We start from the raw sequence: 14,172 nt of genomic DNA on the forward strand, positions 1-14,172 counted from the left end.
GTTAAAATAATTTCGTAAACTTTTGCCTTTCACTTTTATCTTTGTAAGGAGAAATAACACATACATGCATCTGGATTTCAATGACCTCTTTAAATCGCCGCAGAGTAGAAACCAGAACTGTTGCCAGGACATGCATAGTTGCAATACACAAACTCCTCTTTGTAATCAAAGAGCGTAGAAGACTCAAACCTGAACACTGTATGTCTAGAAGAAAAAAGAAAGATTAATAATGTTGATTGTTCAGGCATTCTGAGTGGGATAAACCCATGACCTAAGTAGAGTGTTATATAGCTGATGTGCTAGAAAGTTATTTGTATTACCTATTACAGGGCCAAACATAACTGGAAAGTGGATAAACCTGGGGACTATACAGTCCTGCTGCATTTCTTGCCATGTAACCTACTTCACTTCCAGTACTAAAGAGTGTAATAGGTTACAGATTATATGGTTAATCAGCCCCTTCTACTATATCATTCACATTGAGCTAACAAAATAACTTCCATACCTTGTGTATCTGGATACATCTGTAGGGTGTGAAGCACGGTGTCAGTAGCTCCTTGCTGGGTTAAAATTTCTAAGGCACCAGTGCACTCAGCTACAGAAGTAAGCAGTTTCAATCCACACCTCTGAATGCTAGGATTTCCAATAAACTAACAAAGAAATGAATATAAAATCAGATCAACAGTTTGTTTTGTTACAATGGCAATAGAAGAGTTGATAGTGATAATTTTTCAAAGTATGTCAAATTAAAGCCGATGTGACAATAAATAACAAGAAATACAATTTCAAAAAGTTTTCCTTTTCAATCAATGTTTCAGTTGCTCATACCCTCAGATTTCCACCAGAAAGAGGGAAGATCAGGTTTGAGAGCATCTAAGGAACCTGAATGTGTACAAGTCCATGTGACCCAAAGAGATACATCCACAGGTCCTGAGGGAACTGGCAGATGCACTTGCTAAGCCACTATTCATCATGTCTGAGAAGCTCTGGCAGTCCAGTGAAGTTTCTGCTGACTAGAAATCCAGACAAACCTTGAGAGGCTTGAAAGGTGGGCCTGTGCAAACCTCACAAAGTTCAACCCCAAGCACAAACACAGGCTGGGCAGAGAATGAACTGAGAGCAGCCCTGAGGAGAAGGACATGGGGGTGTTGGTGGATGAGAAGCTTAACATGAGCTGGCAACGTGCACCTGCAGCCCAGAAAACCAACAGTGTCCTGGGCTGCATCAAGAGAGGAGTTGGAGGTCTAGGAGGGGACTGTCCCCCTCTGCTCTACTCTCGTGAGACCCCATGCAGCACTGCATTCAGCTCTGGGGCCCCCAACATGAGAATAATATGGACCTGTTCGAGTGAGTCCACAAAAAGGCTATAAAGATGAACAACGGGCTGGAGCACCTCTCCGATGAAGAAAGGCTGAGAGAGATGGGGATGTTCAGCCTGGAGGAAAGCTCTAGGGAGTCCTTATAGCAGCATTTCACTACTTAAAGGGGACTTATAAAAAAAAAAAGATGGAGAGAGACTCTTTGCTCAATCAGGTAATGACAGGAAAAGGGAGAATAGTTTTGTACTAAAAGAGGGAAGATTTAGATGAAATATTAGGAGGAAATTCTTCACTCATAGGGTGGTGAAGCACTGGCACAGGTTGCCCAGAGAAGCTGTGGATGCCCCATCCCTGGAGGTGTTCAAGGCCAGGCTGGATGGGGCTTTGGCAACCTGGTCTGGTGGGAGGTGTCCCTGCCCATGGCAGGGGGTTGGAACTGGGTGATCCTTAAGTTCCTTTCTAACCCAAACCATTCTATGATTCAATCTATGATTTTTTTTTTTCTGATTTTCATTACAACCACTCAAGTTCACAAGATTTTGCCAGGAAAAGGAGGGTGGAAAATGTGTTTCCTTTGTGGTTAAATAGAACCAAATGAGGTTTTGTGAAGGAAGGGACAAGTGACAAACTCGTTGATAAAGTTAGGATAGGAAAAATGCATGAAGCAGGATACCTATTGCCACACTACATCAAGTTTTTAAGTTTTCTTTTCCATTACAAAGTATTTCAATAGCTTATTTGTTATTATCTGTCACAATTTTTCCCCACTTTTAGGTGGATGAAACCTAGATAAAGCCTAGATCTGAAAGTCTGTGTGTGGACATCACAGTGACTTGCAAAGCTGCAATAGTACCCCAAACCACAAACCAGCAAGTTCCAAAAAGCTATCAAGGTGGTAAAAAAAGCACTGAAAACTTTAATGCAATCTGAAGTAAGAAATTATTTTGTCTGCCTTGTTAACTCCTGTATCCTAGATCTTCAGGTCAAGAAATGTCCTTTAGACTTTAGCATTCTGTTGCTGATACATCATTTGCTCTGACTTTTATAAAAGATGTTCAAGACATATCTCCTTGACTAAAGGTTTTTGCCAAGTCTAAAATTGTTGACAGACTTCTAGAAAATCATGAAGTGCTGTATCCATTTTGATTGTGGTCATGTGAAACCTGTAAACCAGTGGGAATCTTCTGAAGGCCGGGAAGTTAAAAATTTCCTGTCACCAGGATTTAAGGTTAATTTGCTGTGCAAAGTGCCAAGTACTATCCCTGCTTAGCCTGGGCCTGCTTTGCACTGATGCCTTTCACTTTTCTGATTCCATTTTAAGGCACTGTGATCATTTTGCTTTCCAGTGGCTGGAAAAAGTCATGGAATTGAACAATGCAAAGAATGGAGACAAGTGAGGAACACTGTTCTGTTGAAAACAAAGAAATATGTATCAATGAAAGCTATACTAAAGAACCACTTGGCTCTATGCATAGCTGAAGCAAAGACACAAGAACACCTTTCATGTATTAAATAGTCCATAACAAAATCACAGATAAAATGCTTGAAAATAATCAGCACTGTATAAGTATCCCCTGGAATTACTATGTAAAAGATGACCTAATGTACTCTAGAATATAAAGTAGAAAAGAAACACCCAATGATAAGTGAAACTCAAAGTTGAGGTTGATTTTATCCGATCAATAGGAAAATCACCATGGAACTAAAAATTATAAATGATTCCTCACTGCACATGTAAAATAGTGACAAAATTTATTAGGATAAAGCTTTAACCATACCCTGTTCAAAGCACCAAGCACCAACGAATGAGTTCCCTCCAACAGACACTGGCTTTTAATGACTTTTACAGTAAGTGTGAAAGCAGCATCTCCCATATCTCCCAAAGAACCATTCTGGTCATTTTTTGTATCTGAAACAACGGAAAACGGGATTCATCAGAAGAACAGATTTAATATTCTTCCCAATTTTAATCCAATATTACAATCAGATTGAACACACAGGCTAAATGACTCTGCAGGCATATTTCTGATCTTATGACATTTGCAGAACGCTGCAGTGATAGAGACTGGAGTTCTTCCAGATTTACAATGTAGTATTGGGTACATCGTGTTTGAAATGATAATTTCACCATATGTTTGCTCACTACTTACTGTGAAAATGCAAAATCATGCCAAAGAATTTTGCCTAAGGTACACTGCAATACAGTAGTACTTCCTTGAGCTATATAGTTTCTTGGTGTTCCAGACAACTACTTCAGAATGCTTCTTCCTTCTGGGAAGGAGACGCTATAAGGAAGCCATAAACTATTTGTCCTTTTTCACTTGGCAGTACATCAGAGGCTGACTTTTACCAACAGATGAAATAAGTGAACGGTGAGTACAAATTAAAGAACACAGAACGGTCTTTCAGATTTACCTTTCCTGTAGCTATCAGCACTTGCAGGCAAATGGCACTACAGAAAGTACTCAGATATCCTTTAAATGTCAATTCAGCATTCGTATTTGTACTATATTCCCATAAATGACTTTTTATTCCCTAATTAACATGAAAATTTTAACATCTACTTTGTGCTCTCTTTGTTTCATTACATTTTAGAAGGGCCTCACTTAAAGGATTCTCACCAAAAACTACCCTTGCCTGCATGTTAAAATATATGTAAAAAGTCTTAATCCTCTTGTATATTGAAGAAGTTGGAAAGAATTAGAATTATAATTCAATTAATAGAAAAAAAAAAAGAAATCTGTAATCAATCTGCACGGTAGTGGAGTGACTAGTTTCAAAACTATTCATTTTGTAATATTCAGCTAACACTGATGAAAGATACTTGCAAAAACCTGTTTGGAAAAAAAAAATCAGCGCATTTAACAATGGGGAAAGAAAAAATGGGATATACAGCAGTAAACTGATAAAGAAGAGCTAAAACTTCCCCCATACTCTGTTAAAGGTATGGAAATACAAAAGAACTCTGTTTTCATAATGTATATTGCTCTTAAAGTTTTGTTTTTTTTTTGTTTTTTTGTTTTTTTTTTGGGGGGTGGGGGAGTGGGGGAAGGAATTCCTAAGCTAGTCAGTTTGGTTTCTGCTTTGCTGTAGAAAATAGTAGCTTTCATATCTTTGAATCACAGTCTTGGTGTCAGAGGTCTAGTTTTAATGTTCCGTCCAAGAGATACTATCAAAACAATTGCATTTTGTGGTAAAACTATGCTGATATCATTATCACTGCTTGCTCTCACTTAAAAATCATGTATGGCAGGAGTATGAAACCACAGCAGTGAGTGGCTCCATAGTCATTCTCTGAATTCCATAGAAGCAGTAGAGCTATATCATCCTTGATGAAATCAAAAGGATATCAGCAGTGATAATTTTGGCTAGTTATTTTCAATGCATTCTCTACCTTGTACATTCTAAAGTTACAGTTGCTCTGTCAAATACAGAATTTTGGTAATTTTTTGAAATCCTATTAAAGGCTGTCTCATTAGAAAAGGAAGACTAAAACCAAGTTATCTAATTAAATTCTCTGATTTGGTATATGATACCACACCAATTATATTTTTAGATGACTTACCAGGCATCATAAAGTGTAAAAGGACTCGAAGTGCTTCCAGTTGTACAGAGAGTGATTTTTCATGTTTCCTCATGGCTTTTACAACTTCTGATGCAGCTACTGTCATTATATCCAGATGAGGGAAACTGAAAATATTATTTATAAAATAAATAAAAACAATGCATTTATATATTTTATACTTTTGCTTCTTTCATTAGCACGGTGTGATACCCCTTTATTACAATGCAAATTTGTTTTAGTTACGAAATATAAATTCAGCTATGGTTCTTTTCTTTAGCATAGAAAAATGTTATTTTCATGTAATTTCATGAATGCAGAGTATGTAATTAATCTAATTTGAGACTACTGAGAGGTAATTTTCAATTCAGTCCAGAATGCTGGTACGCAGTACAGTATTTCACTCAGGGTGAATGGTGGATTCTTGCATTTCTCTTTGATTCTAGTGTAGACTTATGAGAAGATAGATCTTCCCTAATTTACTGTTCCACAGTTGCCATAAAATAATGAATTGCCAGATACTTGCAGAATAAACAGAAAAATATCAATCATGTCAGTCTCTAATCTTGAAGGAAAAAAAACAACTACAGTTAGGTAGCACAATGACATTAACTTAGAAATGGTAGTAGCCAAAGGCCACTGATTTAATTCTAAGGTCACTTTCTTATTTTATAATACATTTTATTCCTGTGAACATATTTATGGAATTTTTGAGATTTTCTTTCTGAGTCACAAATTTGTTTTCTGCCCATATCCTAGAGCATTTGCAAAAGCCATTACAAAAGAAATATAAACTTTTTTTTTTTTTTTTTAATAATTAGAGTTAATATTGTGTGAAAATTCTTAGCTCTCAATGGAAATCAGTGTGGCTAACAGGAGGGCTTGATGTGATTCAGTGTCTTGAATAGAGCTGTCAGACTGTAGTCAATTTTAACATAAGTGAAATAGTCAGTACTTTATATGCAGTCAATTACAGCACTGAATCTCACAAACTTTTGCTTTGGAAGTGGTCATGTATTTCTAGGGGTATTACCTTCCTTTGAAAACATGATTCAGAATTCTGCAGGCGCTTTCAGCCACTTCAGGCGAATGTGGATGTTTCCTCATTATATCCAAAACATTCATGTGTATTCCTTTAGACAAAAGTGTCTTCCTAATATTTCCTACAAGACAAAACAGAAAGCATCACACAAGCATATCTCTTTCTCTCTCTATGTAGAGTTCTAAAAAACCAACAGAACTACTAACTTTTTTCTCATTTTGATTTTTTTCCTCAAAATCATATGTTATAGCACTGTAAGTTAAAATAGGAAATGATTCCAGCTCAAGCTGACTTTATTTCCATATCTTAATCAAAAGCATTAAAATTCCTGAAGTACCTAATAAGCTTAAATACATCTGTATTTTTACTAGCACCGTTAACTTAAGGGAAGGAGAATATATCACTTTAATTTTTGAAAAATGTTTATTTTTAAACATTTCATTCCTCTGAACTGCACTCTGTGATTCAGTAGTAAAGTAAGAATTTACCTTTCAAAAAAACTTCTAAATTCCAAAATAAGACTTCAAAAATGAAATATGAACCCAATCTAATTACTTTGTTCACACATTTTTGAGAATTCAAATACCCAAGCACAGGTTGTAGCTGTAAGTGTAGCCAATACAGCTCAGAATACTATAAAAATATTCTACATTATCATGGTAACCACCACCAATTCTTGTCATTCCCAGTTCAGTACATCCATTTCAAATGACGAATTCAAGCAATATTACATTGTGCCACAGGGTCTTACTAAGCTTCCTTATGTCAATCATTTATGTTGTAACCATGTTCATTTAGGGGGAAAGAAGGAATTTTAAAAAGGCAAAATGAAAATTGGCTTTGGATTTCCAGTGGCAATCAGAGGCCCACTTCTAAGTAACACATTATGAAAGTACCTGATATAACATATGATAACGGTATGCATATATTTATGAGATCTATTTCTCCATATACATATTTATTTATCTCATAAATAAAAACTCTTCAGTGTTACATTTTATGTACTTGGATGGCTCAGTAACCTGGTGATAAACCAAAGCTTTCTCACCTAGAGAATGGTAATTAACAGTTAGTCCTTATCTTCATATCAAGCCAGTGGTTTTCAATGCACAGTGTACAAACCACTTGAGATCCATAACCATTTCAAAGGATTCTGGGAAAAGTATCTGACAAAAGAAGGCCAAAGTAGGCTTAAATAGTCTAGCCAGAGGTCCACACTGCCACTGAAAAATGTTGAAGGGGTCCGCAAATTGAAAAATGTTAGGAAATCAGACAGAGGACACAATCAGGACTAAGGCAATCTTGAAAATTGTTACGCACATGCTTAACTTTCTACTTAAGATTTGATTCACTGAAGCCAACATGACTGATCAAATCCCCTGTATTATTAAGAAAATGTTATTTGTCAGGCTGTAATCCTTACTTGTGAGTTTTGACAAATTCCAGTCTTGATGAAATTCAAATGTGATAAACATTTAAACAAGCACACAGAGAGAACAGACTCTTCTCATGTCTCCTGCTCCAAAAAACAGCAATTACAGCACACAACCTGGCAAAGATCTCTTTCCTTGAACATGAATTCTTTAATACTAGAATCATAGAATGGCTTGGGTTGAAAGGGACCTTAAAGATCATTTAGTTCCTATCCTCCTGCTGCTGGCAGGAATGCCACCCACTAGATCAGGTTGGTCAAAGCCCCATCCAACCTGGCCTTGAACACCTCCAGGGATGGGGCATCCACAGCTTCTCTGGGCAACCTGTGCCAGGGCCTCACCACCCTCAGAGTGAAGAATTTTTCCCTAATGTCTAGTCTAAATCTATCCTCTTTAAGACCATTCCTCCCTGTCCTATGGTTATCTACCAAAGTAAAGAGTTCCTCTCCATCCTGTTTATAAGACCCCTTTAAGAAGTGAAATGCCACAATAAGGTCTCCCTAGAGCCTTCTCTTCTCCAGGCTGAAAATCCCCAGATCCCTCAGCCTTTCTTCACAGTAGAGGTGCTCCAGCCCTCTGAGCATCTCTGTGGCCCTCCTCTGGACCCACTCTAATAGCCCCACATCCTTCTTGTGCTGGGGGGCCCCAGACCTGAAGGCAGGGCTCCAGGCAGGGCCTCACGAGGGCAGAGCAGAGGGGCACAATCCCCTCCCTCCCCTGCTGGCCACCCCTCTGTTGATGCAGCCCAGGACGCAGTTGGCCTTCTGGGCTGCAGGCACACACCACTGGCTCATGTTGAGCCTTTCGTCCACCAGAGCCCCCAAGTCCTTCTCTGCAGGGCTGCTCTCAGTGAGTTCCTCTCCCAGTCTGTGCTCGTGTCTGGGATTGCCCCAGTTCAGGTGCAGCACCTTGCACTTGGTCTTGTTGAACCTCATTAGGTTCACGTGGGCCCACTTCTCCAGCCTGTCCAGGCCCCTTTGGATGGCACCCCTTCCTTCTGGGGTATCAACTGCACCACTCAGCTTGGTGTCATCTGCAAACTTGTGGGGGTGCACTCGACCCCATCATCTATGTCATTGATGAAGATACTGGAAAGCACTGGTCCCCAGACAGACACCACTTATCACCGGTCTCCACCTGGACATAGAGCCATTGACCACCACTCTCTGGGTGTAGCCATAGAGCCAGTTCCTTGTCCACCAGATGGTCCACCCTTAAGTCCACATCTTTCCAATTTAGAGATTAGGAAGTTGTGTGGGACCATGTCAGAAGCCATAAAAAATCCAAGTAGATGACATTGGTCGGTCTAACTACTAGCTAACAATACCTTTTTCAAAGCAAGGAATAAACCTCCTATTGAACACAACTGTACAATACTCTAATCACAGGGAATACGGTATCCATACTCCAGCACACTTTATATGTTCTTTAATGTTAATATTTAATATTATAGCATTGACTGCAGAATTAGAAAACAAAGCTAGTTACATTCCCTTACCATTTTGTTGTGACAAAATTGCCAAGGCACTAGCAGCTGCCTGAAACACTTCTTTTGAAGAGGAGTGCATCAGCATGGACAGCATCACCGCTCTGTCTATTGGGAACCTTTCACAGAGAGAAACGAATCACTGCACAGGGACCACACTACAACAGTTACTTCATAACTGTAGTTCAGTTTCCTAAAAACAAACTAAGTGACATATTTAATTTTTAGATGACTGAACTTGGCTTCTAATTTTTCTCTATAGCGACATCTTTGCATGCTACGTGTGTAAGCCAACTCTGAATCTTCCAGAGTTTACTTGGAGTCATGACTTCCAAGTGATCTGAGGTGCAGAAGTGAGTAAAAAAAAACAAAAAAAACAGGCTTACCAAAATTTGAATGAATGATTAAAATTTTAAACACCTCTGAGAATGAGTTTAAGGGAAATTCTGTGTCTTAATCACGTCAAGACTCTCCCTGATGGCCAGTGCTCCCTCTCCTATGCTCTTTCAACTGACTTGTGGGAAAATGTGTGCTGCTTTTCCATTTTTCCTACCTACTTAATGTTAATCTCTTCTATTTTCCCTACTCTTACAGTCTTTAAATCTCCCTATACTCATTGCAACTGAAGATGAAATTCCTTGTGAACTGTACAAATTCACTCTATTAGACTTTTTCCTTACTCTTTTTTAAAACGCTAGTAATTTGGTCTGTGTGGAGTTTAGAATACTTTTCAAGAAATAAACTTTCTATGTTGATTGTCATGCATTTCATTACATATCAGAAAACAAGAAAGAAAAATAAAAATAACTGAAACACGAGACCCCCCCAAATGGCCAAATAGTAGGCCACTTTTTTTTTTTTCATTTCCAAAAACACAGATCAAGGTATTAACACTGACTGATTATCTCCATCTCCAATCTTTTCATGAAGGTTGCGTTGATACAGAAACAGATTTTTCAAAGCCCAGCATGCAGCCTCCTAAATACAAAACAACAGGACACAACAGGATTAAAGAAATAAATAAACCTTCAGAATAAACAAACAAACAAAAAATTTGAGAATTGTTCTGTCCATGATAAAGGTACTAGTTGCTTTATACAGAAATACAACAAAGCACGGACTGTCGCATCTTTGTATCTGGGACAGGACTCAGTTACAAGCATGTGCCACATTCTCATTATCTGATTTTCATTTTGATACCTACGTTAGGCCAACATTAATTCTTCAGCTGATGAGCCTGTGTTTTGCTGCTGTATACAGAGCAGCTGAGTAGACAACAAGCTTTTGGGTGGCCAAAGTTCCAGGCACTAAATCTCAACTATCTAACCACATTTGATCCAAAGGAGTAAGTGAAACTGTTTGGGGTGAACAAAGGTAAGGATGGAATGAAAGGGAAATTTATTCTAAGGCTAATACAGTACCTCAGACCTAGTTTGTCTGAGGATATATGGGAAAAAATCATGTTGCTAAATGTTTTAGTAAATGTGTAATGCTGTCTTTCTACACCCCCATCATACAGCAATTCTCACCAGTACATCTGTGTTTTTTCGGTGTAGTTCTAATGCTCTGTAGCATGCTTCCAACCAGCATAATTTTTCTTCCTCCTCCTCTTCTTTTCTTTCCTCTAAGTCTCGGTTCAAGAATATTGTTTCAGCTTGAAATACAAAATATTTACAATCAATTCCGATTGCAAAGACAAAACACGTCTTAACTTCCCTGTAGTCATGGAGGTGCTCACATTGCCTGGGTAGGAAATTCAGCTGGAGGATTAGTCTTTTCTGGGAAGGGAGAAGTCTATTGACATAAGCTCTGTGACAGAATTGAGACATGTCTTCAAGGTTATAAAAGGAATAAAAAACCTTTTGCCATGTAGTACTTTAGTGTAGCCAGTTATATAGATAGTTACAGATCAGTCAACGGTCAGGTTCTGAAAAGACCAGCACATACTTGTTCTGTTATGCATTTACGTACAGAACACCACGCACACAAAATATAACCGTGGTTCATTTGCACGTAACCATGTATCGCTGAGCCATCCTCACTCTGAAGATATGCCATTTAACATAAATTGCAATTGCTGAGAGAAACAGTAGGTCCCAGAAAGCGCAATGAAATGTAAAATAAATAATTTCATACCTGTGTTTTTCAGCATTTAAGAAAAAAAGGTATCAACACCGACCATACTATCTGGAGTTTACTGGAGTGTATGCTGATTACTAACATCTGCTATTTTGAGGACTGTTACACAGCCTTTCTACTGACATTTGTACTACTCAAAGACTAACAGAATCTGATCTTTAGCTTTTAGCCACTAGGTAACTAATTTCTGTTTAAAAGTAACAACTGGAGCATACTCAAGGAAAAGGTTAACGCTTTTATTTGATTTCAGAACTCAGGCACAAGCGTTAACTTGGTGTTGCAATCAGCTGGCAGTACATAATGAGTACTGCCACACACAGCAAACATGGCATCAAATACATATTGCTGTCTCCAGACATTTTATATTAATCAGGGATTATCCAATATTTGCCTATGAACAAACAGGTTGCTTTGTTAAGATCTATCAACATAATGTCCCAGCTCTGAATATCTGGGAATAGAGTATGAACACAGGAATGTCACACTAAACCATAAACGTGCAGGAAATCTACCTATATCAAAGCTACCTTGCTTGAGGCTTCCACATTAAAAAAAGAAGCAGAATTAAGAATAATTAAAAGAAATCACCCGTATGAAAACATTTACTTATTTCATAAGTAATTTATTTATGTGTTTAACAATGAATTTACTTACTGAGAAGAGCTAAACAGCTGAGACCTGCAGCCTGTAACTTCGCATTTTTAGGATACGATTTCACAGCCTTCACAACGACTTCTGGAACCTTATGTAACACGAGGATATTGAAAAAATTTCCTGGAAATAGATTAAGATATTAAATGAATGTAAACACACATCTATAGCTTATACACATTTAGCATAGATTTCTCAGCACATAATGCACAAACTTTGTTTGTAGCAAACATTGGATTTGTTATTGGGGGTATTTTATGGTGTGTATATATATATATATATATATATATATTATGGGCTATATTATAATGGTATTTTATTTGTGGAAAGAAGAGGAAAAGGATAAAAAACAACCGGGATCTAGGTTCTTTTCTTTATTTTTAATATGAAGACTGAGGTTTAATGCAAAATGACATCCACAGTGTCAGCAAACTAAGATACCATCTATATATCATTTGCAGACTTCCTGCCAGGAAACCAAAGCAGTCCTGGTCTTGAATTCTTGCAATGAGTTAATTTATCCTGCCAAGCAAGTGTTTAAAACCTATTTTGCCCTCTGGTTTTGTCCTCCTTGTTAAATAGATCAAAGTCAGTCTTATAAATACAGAATACATACATTTTGGAACAGTATAAAGAACTAGCTTTTGATGATAAATGTATTATTTAAAGGACAGCTTTTATCAAAGGCTATATCATTATATATAATTGAATATAAGGTTGAATGTAAGAAATTCTACAAATGAAAGCAAGCAAAAGAAGGTAACTTCCCCATTTGTTGTGCAAACAAGTATCATACATACAATAATATGGCTACGCTCACTTTGTAAAATATAGTCTGATAGATATAGTTTCTATTTTGATATTTAATTTTGTCTAATTCTATTTTGATATTTAATTTTGTCTAATTCTCTTACTAAATTCTGTTACTAAAAATGAGAATCATACTAACCACATGAAAGGTGAAATTCAAATCTGTATCAGTGTTTCTCAAGCGCTTGAGATAAGGCACAAAATTAAGAATTATATGATTTTGGGGCATGAAAAATAAAATTACAAGCAGAAGAAATGGTAACTTAATTTCTTTACCTCAGTTCTGGTCCTGAGTCCTATAGGTGCTGGCTACCTGCAATGTCTAAGTTGTTCACTAGGAAATAAGTACCTCTCCCAGTGTTTTGATTCAGCCCTATTAGTCCAAGTCAACAGAACTCTAAAGAACAGACTTTAAGTCAAGTCCTTTCCAGATCCCTCATTCTAAAACTTTGGCCTTACCACCTACCCAATTGCAAATGGAAACAGCATTTTTCTTCTTACTCTGTACTGGTGTGGTCATGTTATAGCAGTGTTGCTGTTTCTTGTTGTATTTTACTGAAAATGACACATTTGTGTAAATACGTTACTCATCTCACAGAAAGTAAGAAATGTAGGCTATGTGACTAGTAATTATGCTGCACTTGTGGCTGCTTAAACAGGTTTCAGTCAGTTAAAATTCTGATGACATTCTCACCTTGAATAGTCATTACCAGATTGGCAAGAACACATGACAGTGATTTGGGAAGCTAATACATGTTGAATTTAGTTTCACTACCAATTAACGTGAGTTTAAGAAAACTCACGTGTCCATCAGAATAATTTGGGAACCCACACTGGCTATAAGGAAATCTTCCAGACTATTTCCAGTCCCATATGGAAGGACATCCTAGCAATTTCACACCTGTTTTACCTAACTGGTGCTCTGGGCACACCTTCCCAACCTCCTCCTAAAGTGTCTGCTTATCAAGATGAAAGGCACCTGTGGAGCTAAAAAAGGATTAATAGCTCTCTTGTCTGTTTAACTGCCACTATTATTTGTTGGTCAGTAAACATAAATCACAAATGTATGTTCTGAGGCCATGAAGTCAGGCTGGTTGCACATAAGGCAGGATCAAGGCATGCCAACAGAGTTGCTGTGTCCCCACAAGTGCTTGGTTACCATGCAGTTGGCCTTGCAGAGGAAACTGTTCAAGCTTAACATCCCCTCTTGCCAAATAACTGCAAATACCACCTCAGAGGCCACGTTTTCTTTAAATGTTCGTTTGGCTTTTTGAAGGGGAACTGGAAGTTGCACTCCGTTGCACTCAAGGTTGATCTGTATTCTCTACAATATCTGAATGAAGGAGCAGAAACAGATGGTGACAGGATGAGACTGATTTGATTAAGTGGAGACATGCAATGGCACCAGCATCTGCAGCAGCTTCAGGCCACCACCTGCAAGAACTGGGAAGTCTAACTCATGAGAAAGTCCATGGTGGAGTGATGAAAACCCTGCCACATAGTGTGGGCTATTCCAGCTGCTCTACTCACAGCCTTTTTTCACACAACAGGGGGAAAAAAAGTATTTATTTTCATTTGAAATTGCTATTACCTGGTCCTCAACAACTGCTCAGATCACCTTATCATAGTGGCAAAAGATAGCACAGCTGGGAAGAGGCACAACAAAATCCTTGTTGACCCTGCCATTATTTGGCTTGACGTGGCATTAGCCTGTGTCAGCCCAGACAATG

The 14,172-nt window shown here is 37.9% G+C and overlaps 1 protein-coding gene across 1 annotated transcript in view; it reads right to left on the reverse strand.

Annotated features, from left to right (window-relative positions):
• LRRK2 (leucine rich repeat kinase 2) overlaps window positions 1–14,172 on the reverse strand; it is a 71,600-nt gene that overhangs the window by 41,353 nt on the left and 16,075 nt on the right. Inside the window, exons 8-16 of the mRNA XM_035320961.1 lie at window positions 11,636–11,755; window positions 10,372–10,496; window positions 9,741–9,820; window positions 8,855–8,961; window positions 5,915–6,044; window positions 4,885–5,009; window positions 3,098–3,228; window positions 506–650; window positions 65–204 (exon numbers count right to left, since the gene is read on the reverse strand). Coding sequence (XP_035176852.1) covers window positions 65–204; window positions 506–650; window positions 3,098–3,228; window positions 4,885–5,009; window positions 5,915–6,044; window positions 8,855–8,961; window positions 9,741–9,820; window positions 10,372–10,496; window positions 11,636–11,755 — 1,103 coding nt within the window. The remainder of the gene's footprint in view (window positions 1–64; window positions 205–505; window positions 651–3,097; window positions 3,229–4,884; window positions 5,010–5,914; window positions 6,045–8,854; window positions 8,962–9,740; window positions 9,821–10,371; window positions 10,497–11,635; window positions 11,756–14,172) is intronic.

The sequence above is a fragment of the Oxyura jamaicensis genome, chromosome 1, assembly GCF_011077185.1.
Source record: "Oxyura jamaicensis isolate SHBP4307 breed ruddy duck chromosome 1, BPBGC_Ojam_1.0, whole genome shotgun sequence".
Taxonomy (NCBI): domain Eukaryota; kingdom Metazoa; phylum Chordata; class Aves; order Anseriformes; family Anatidae; genus Oxyura; species Oxyura jamaicensis.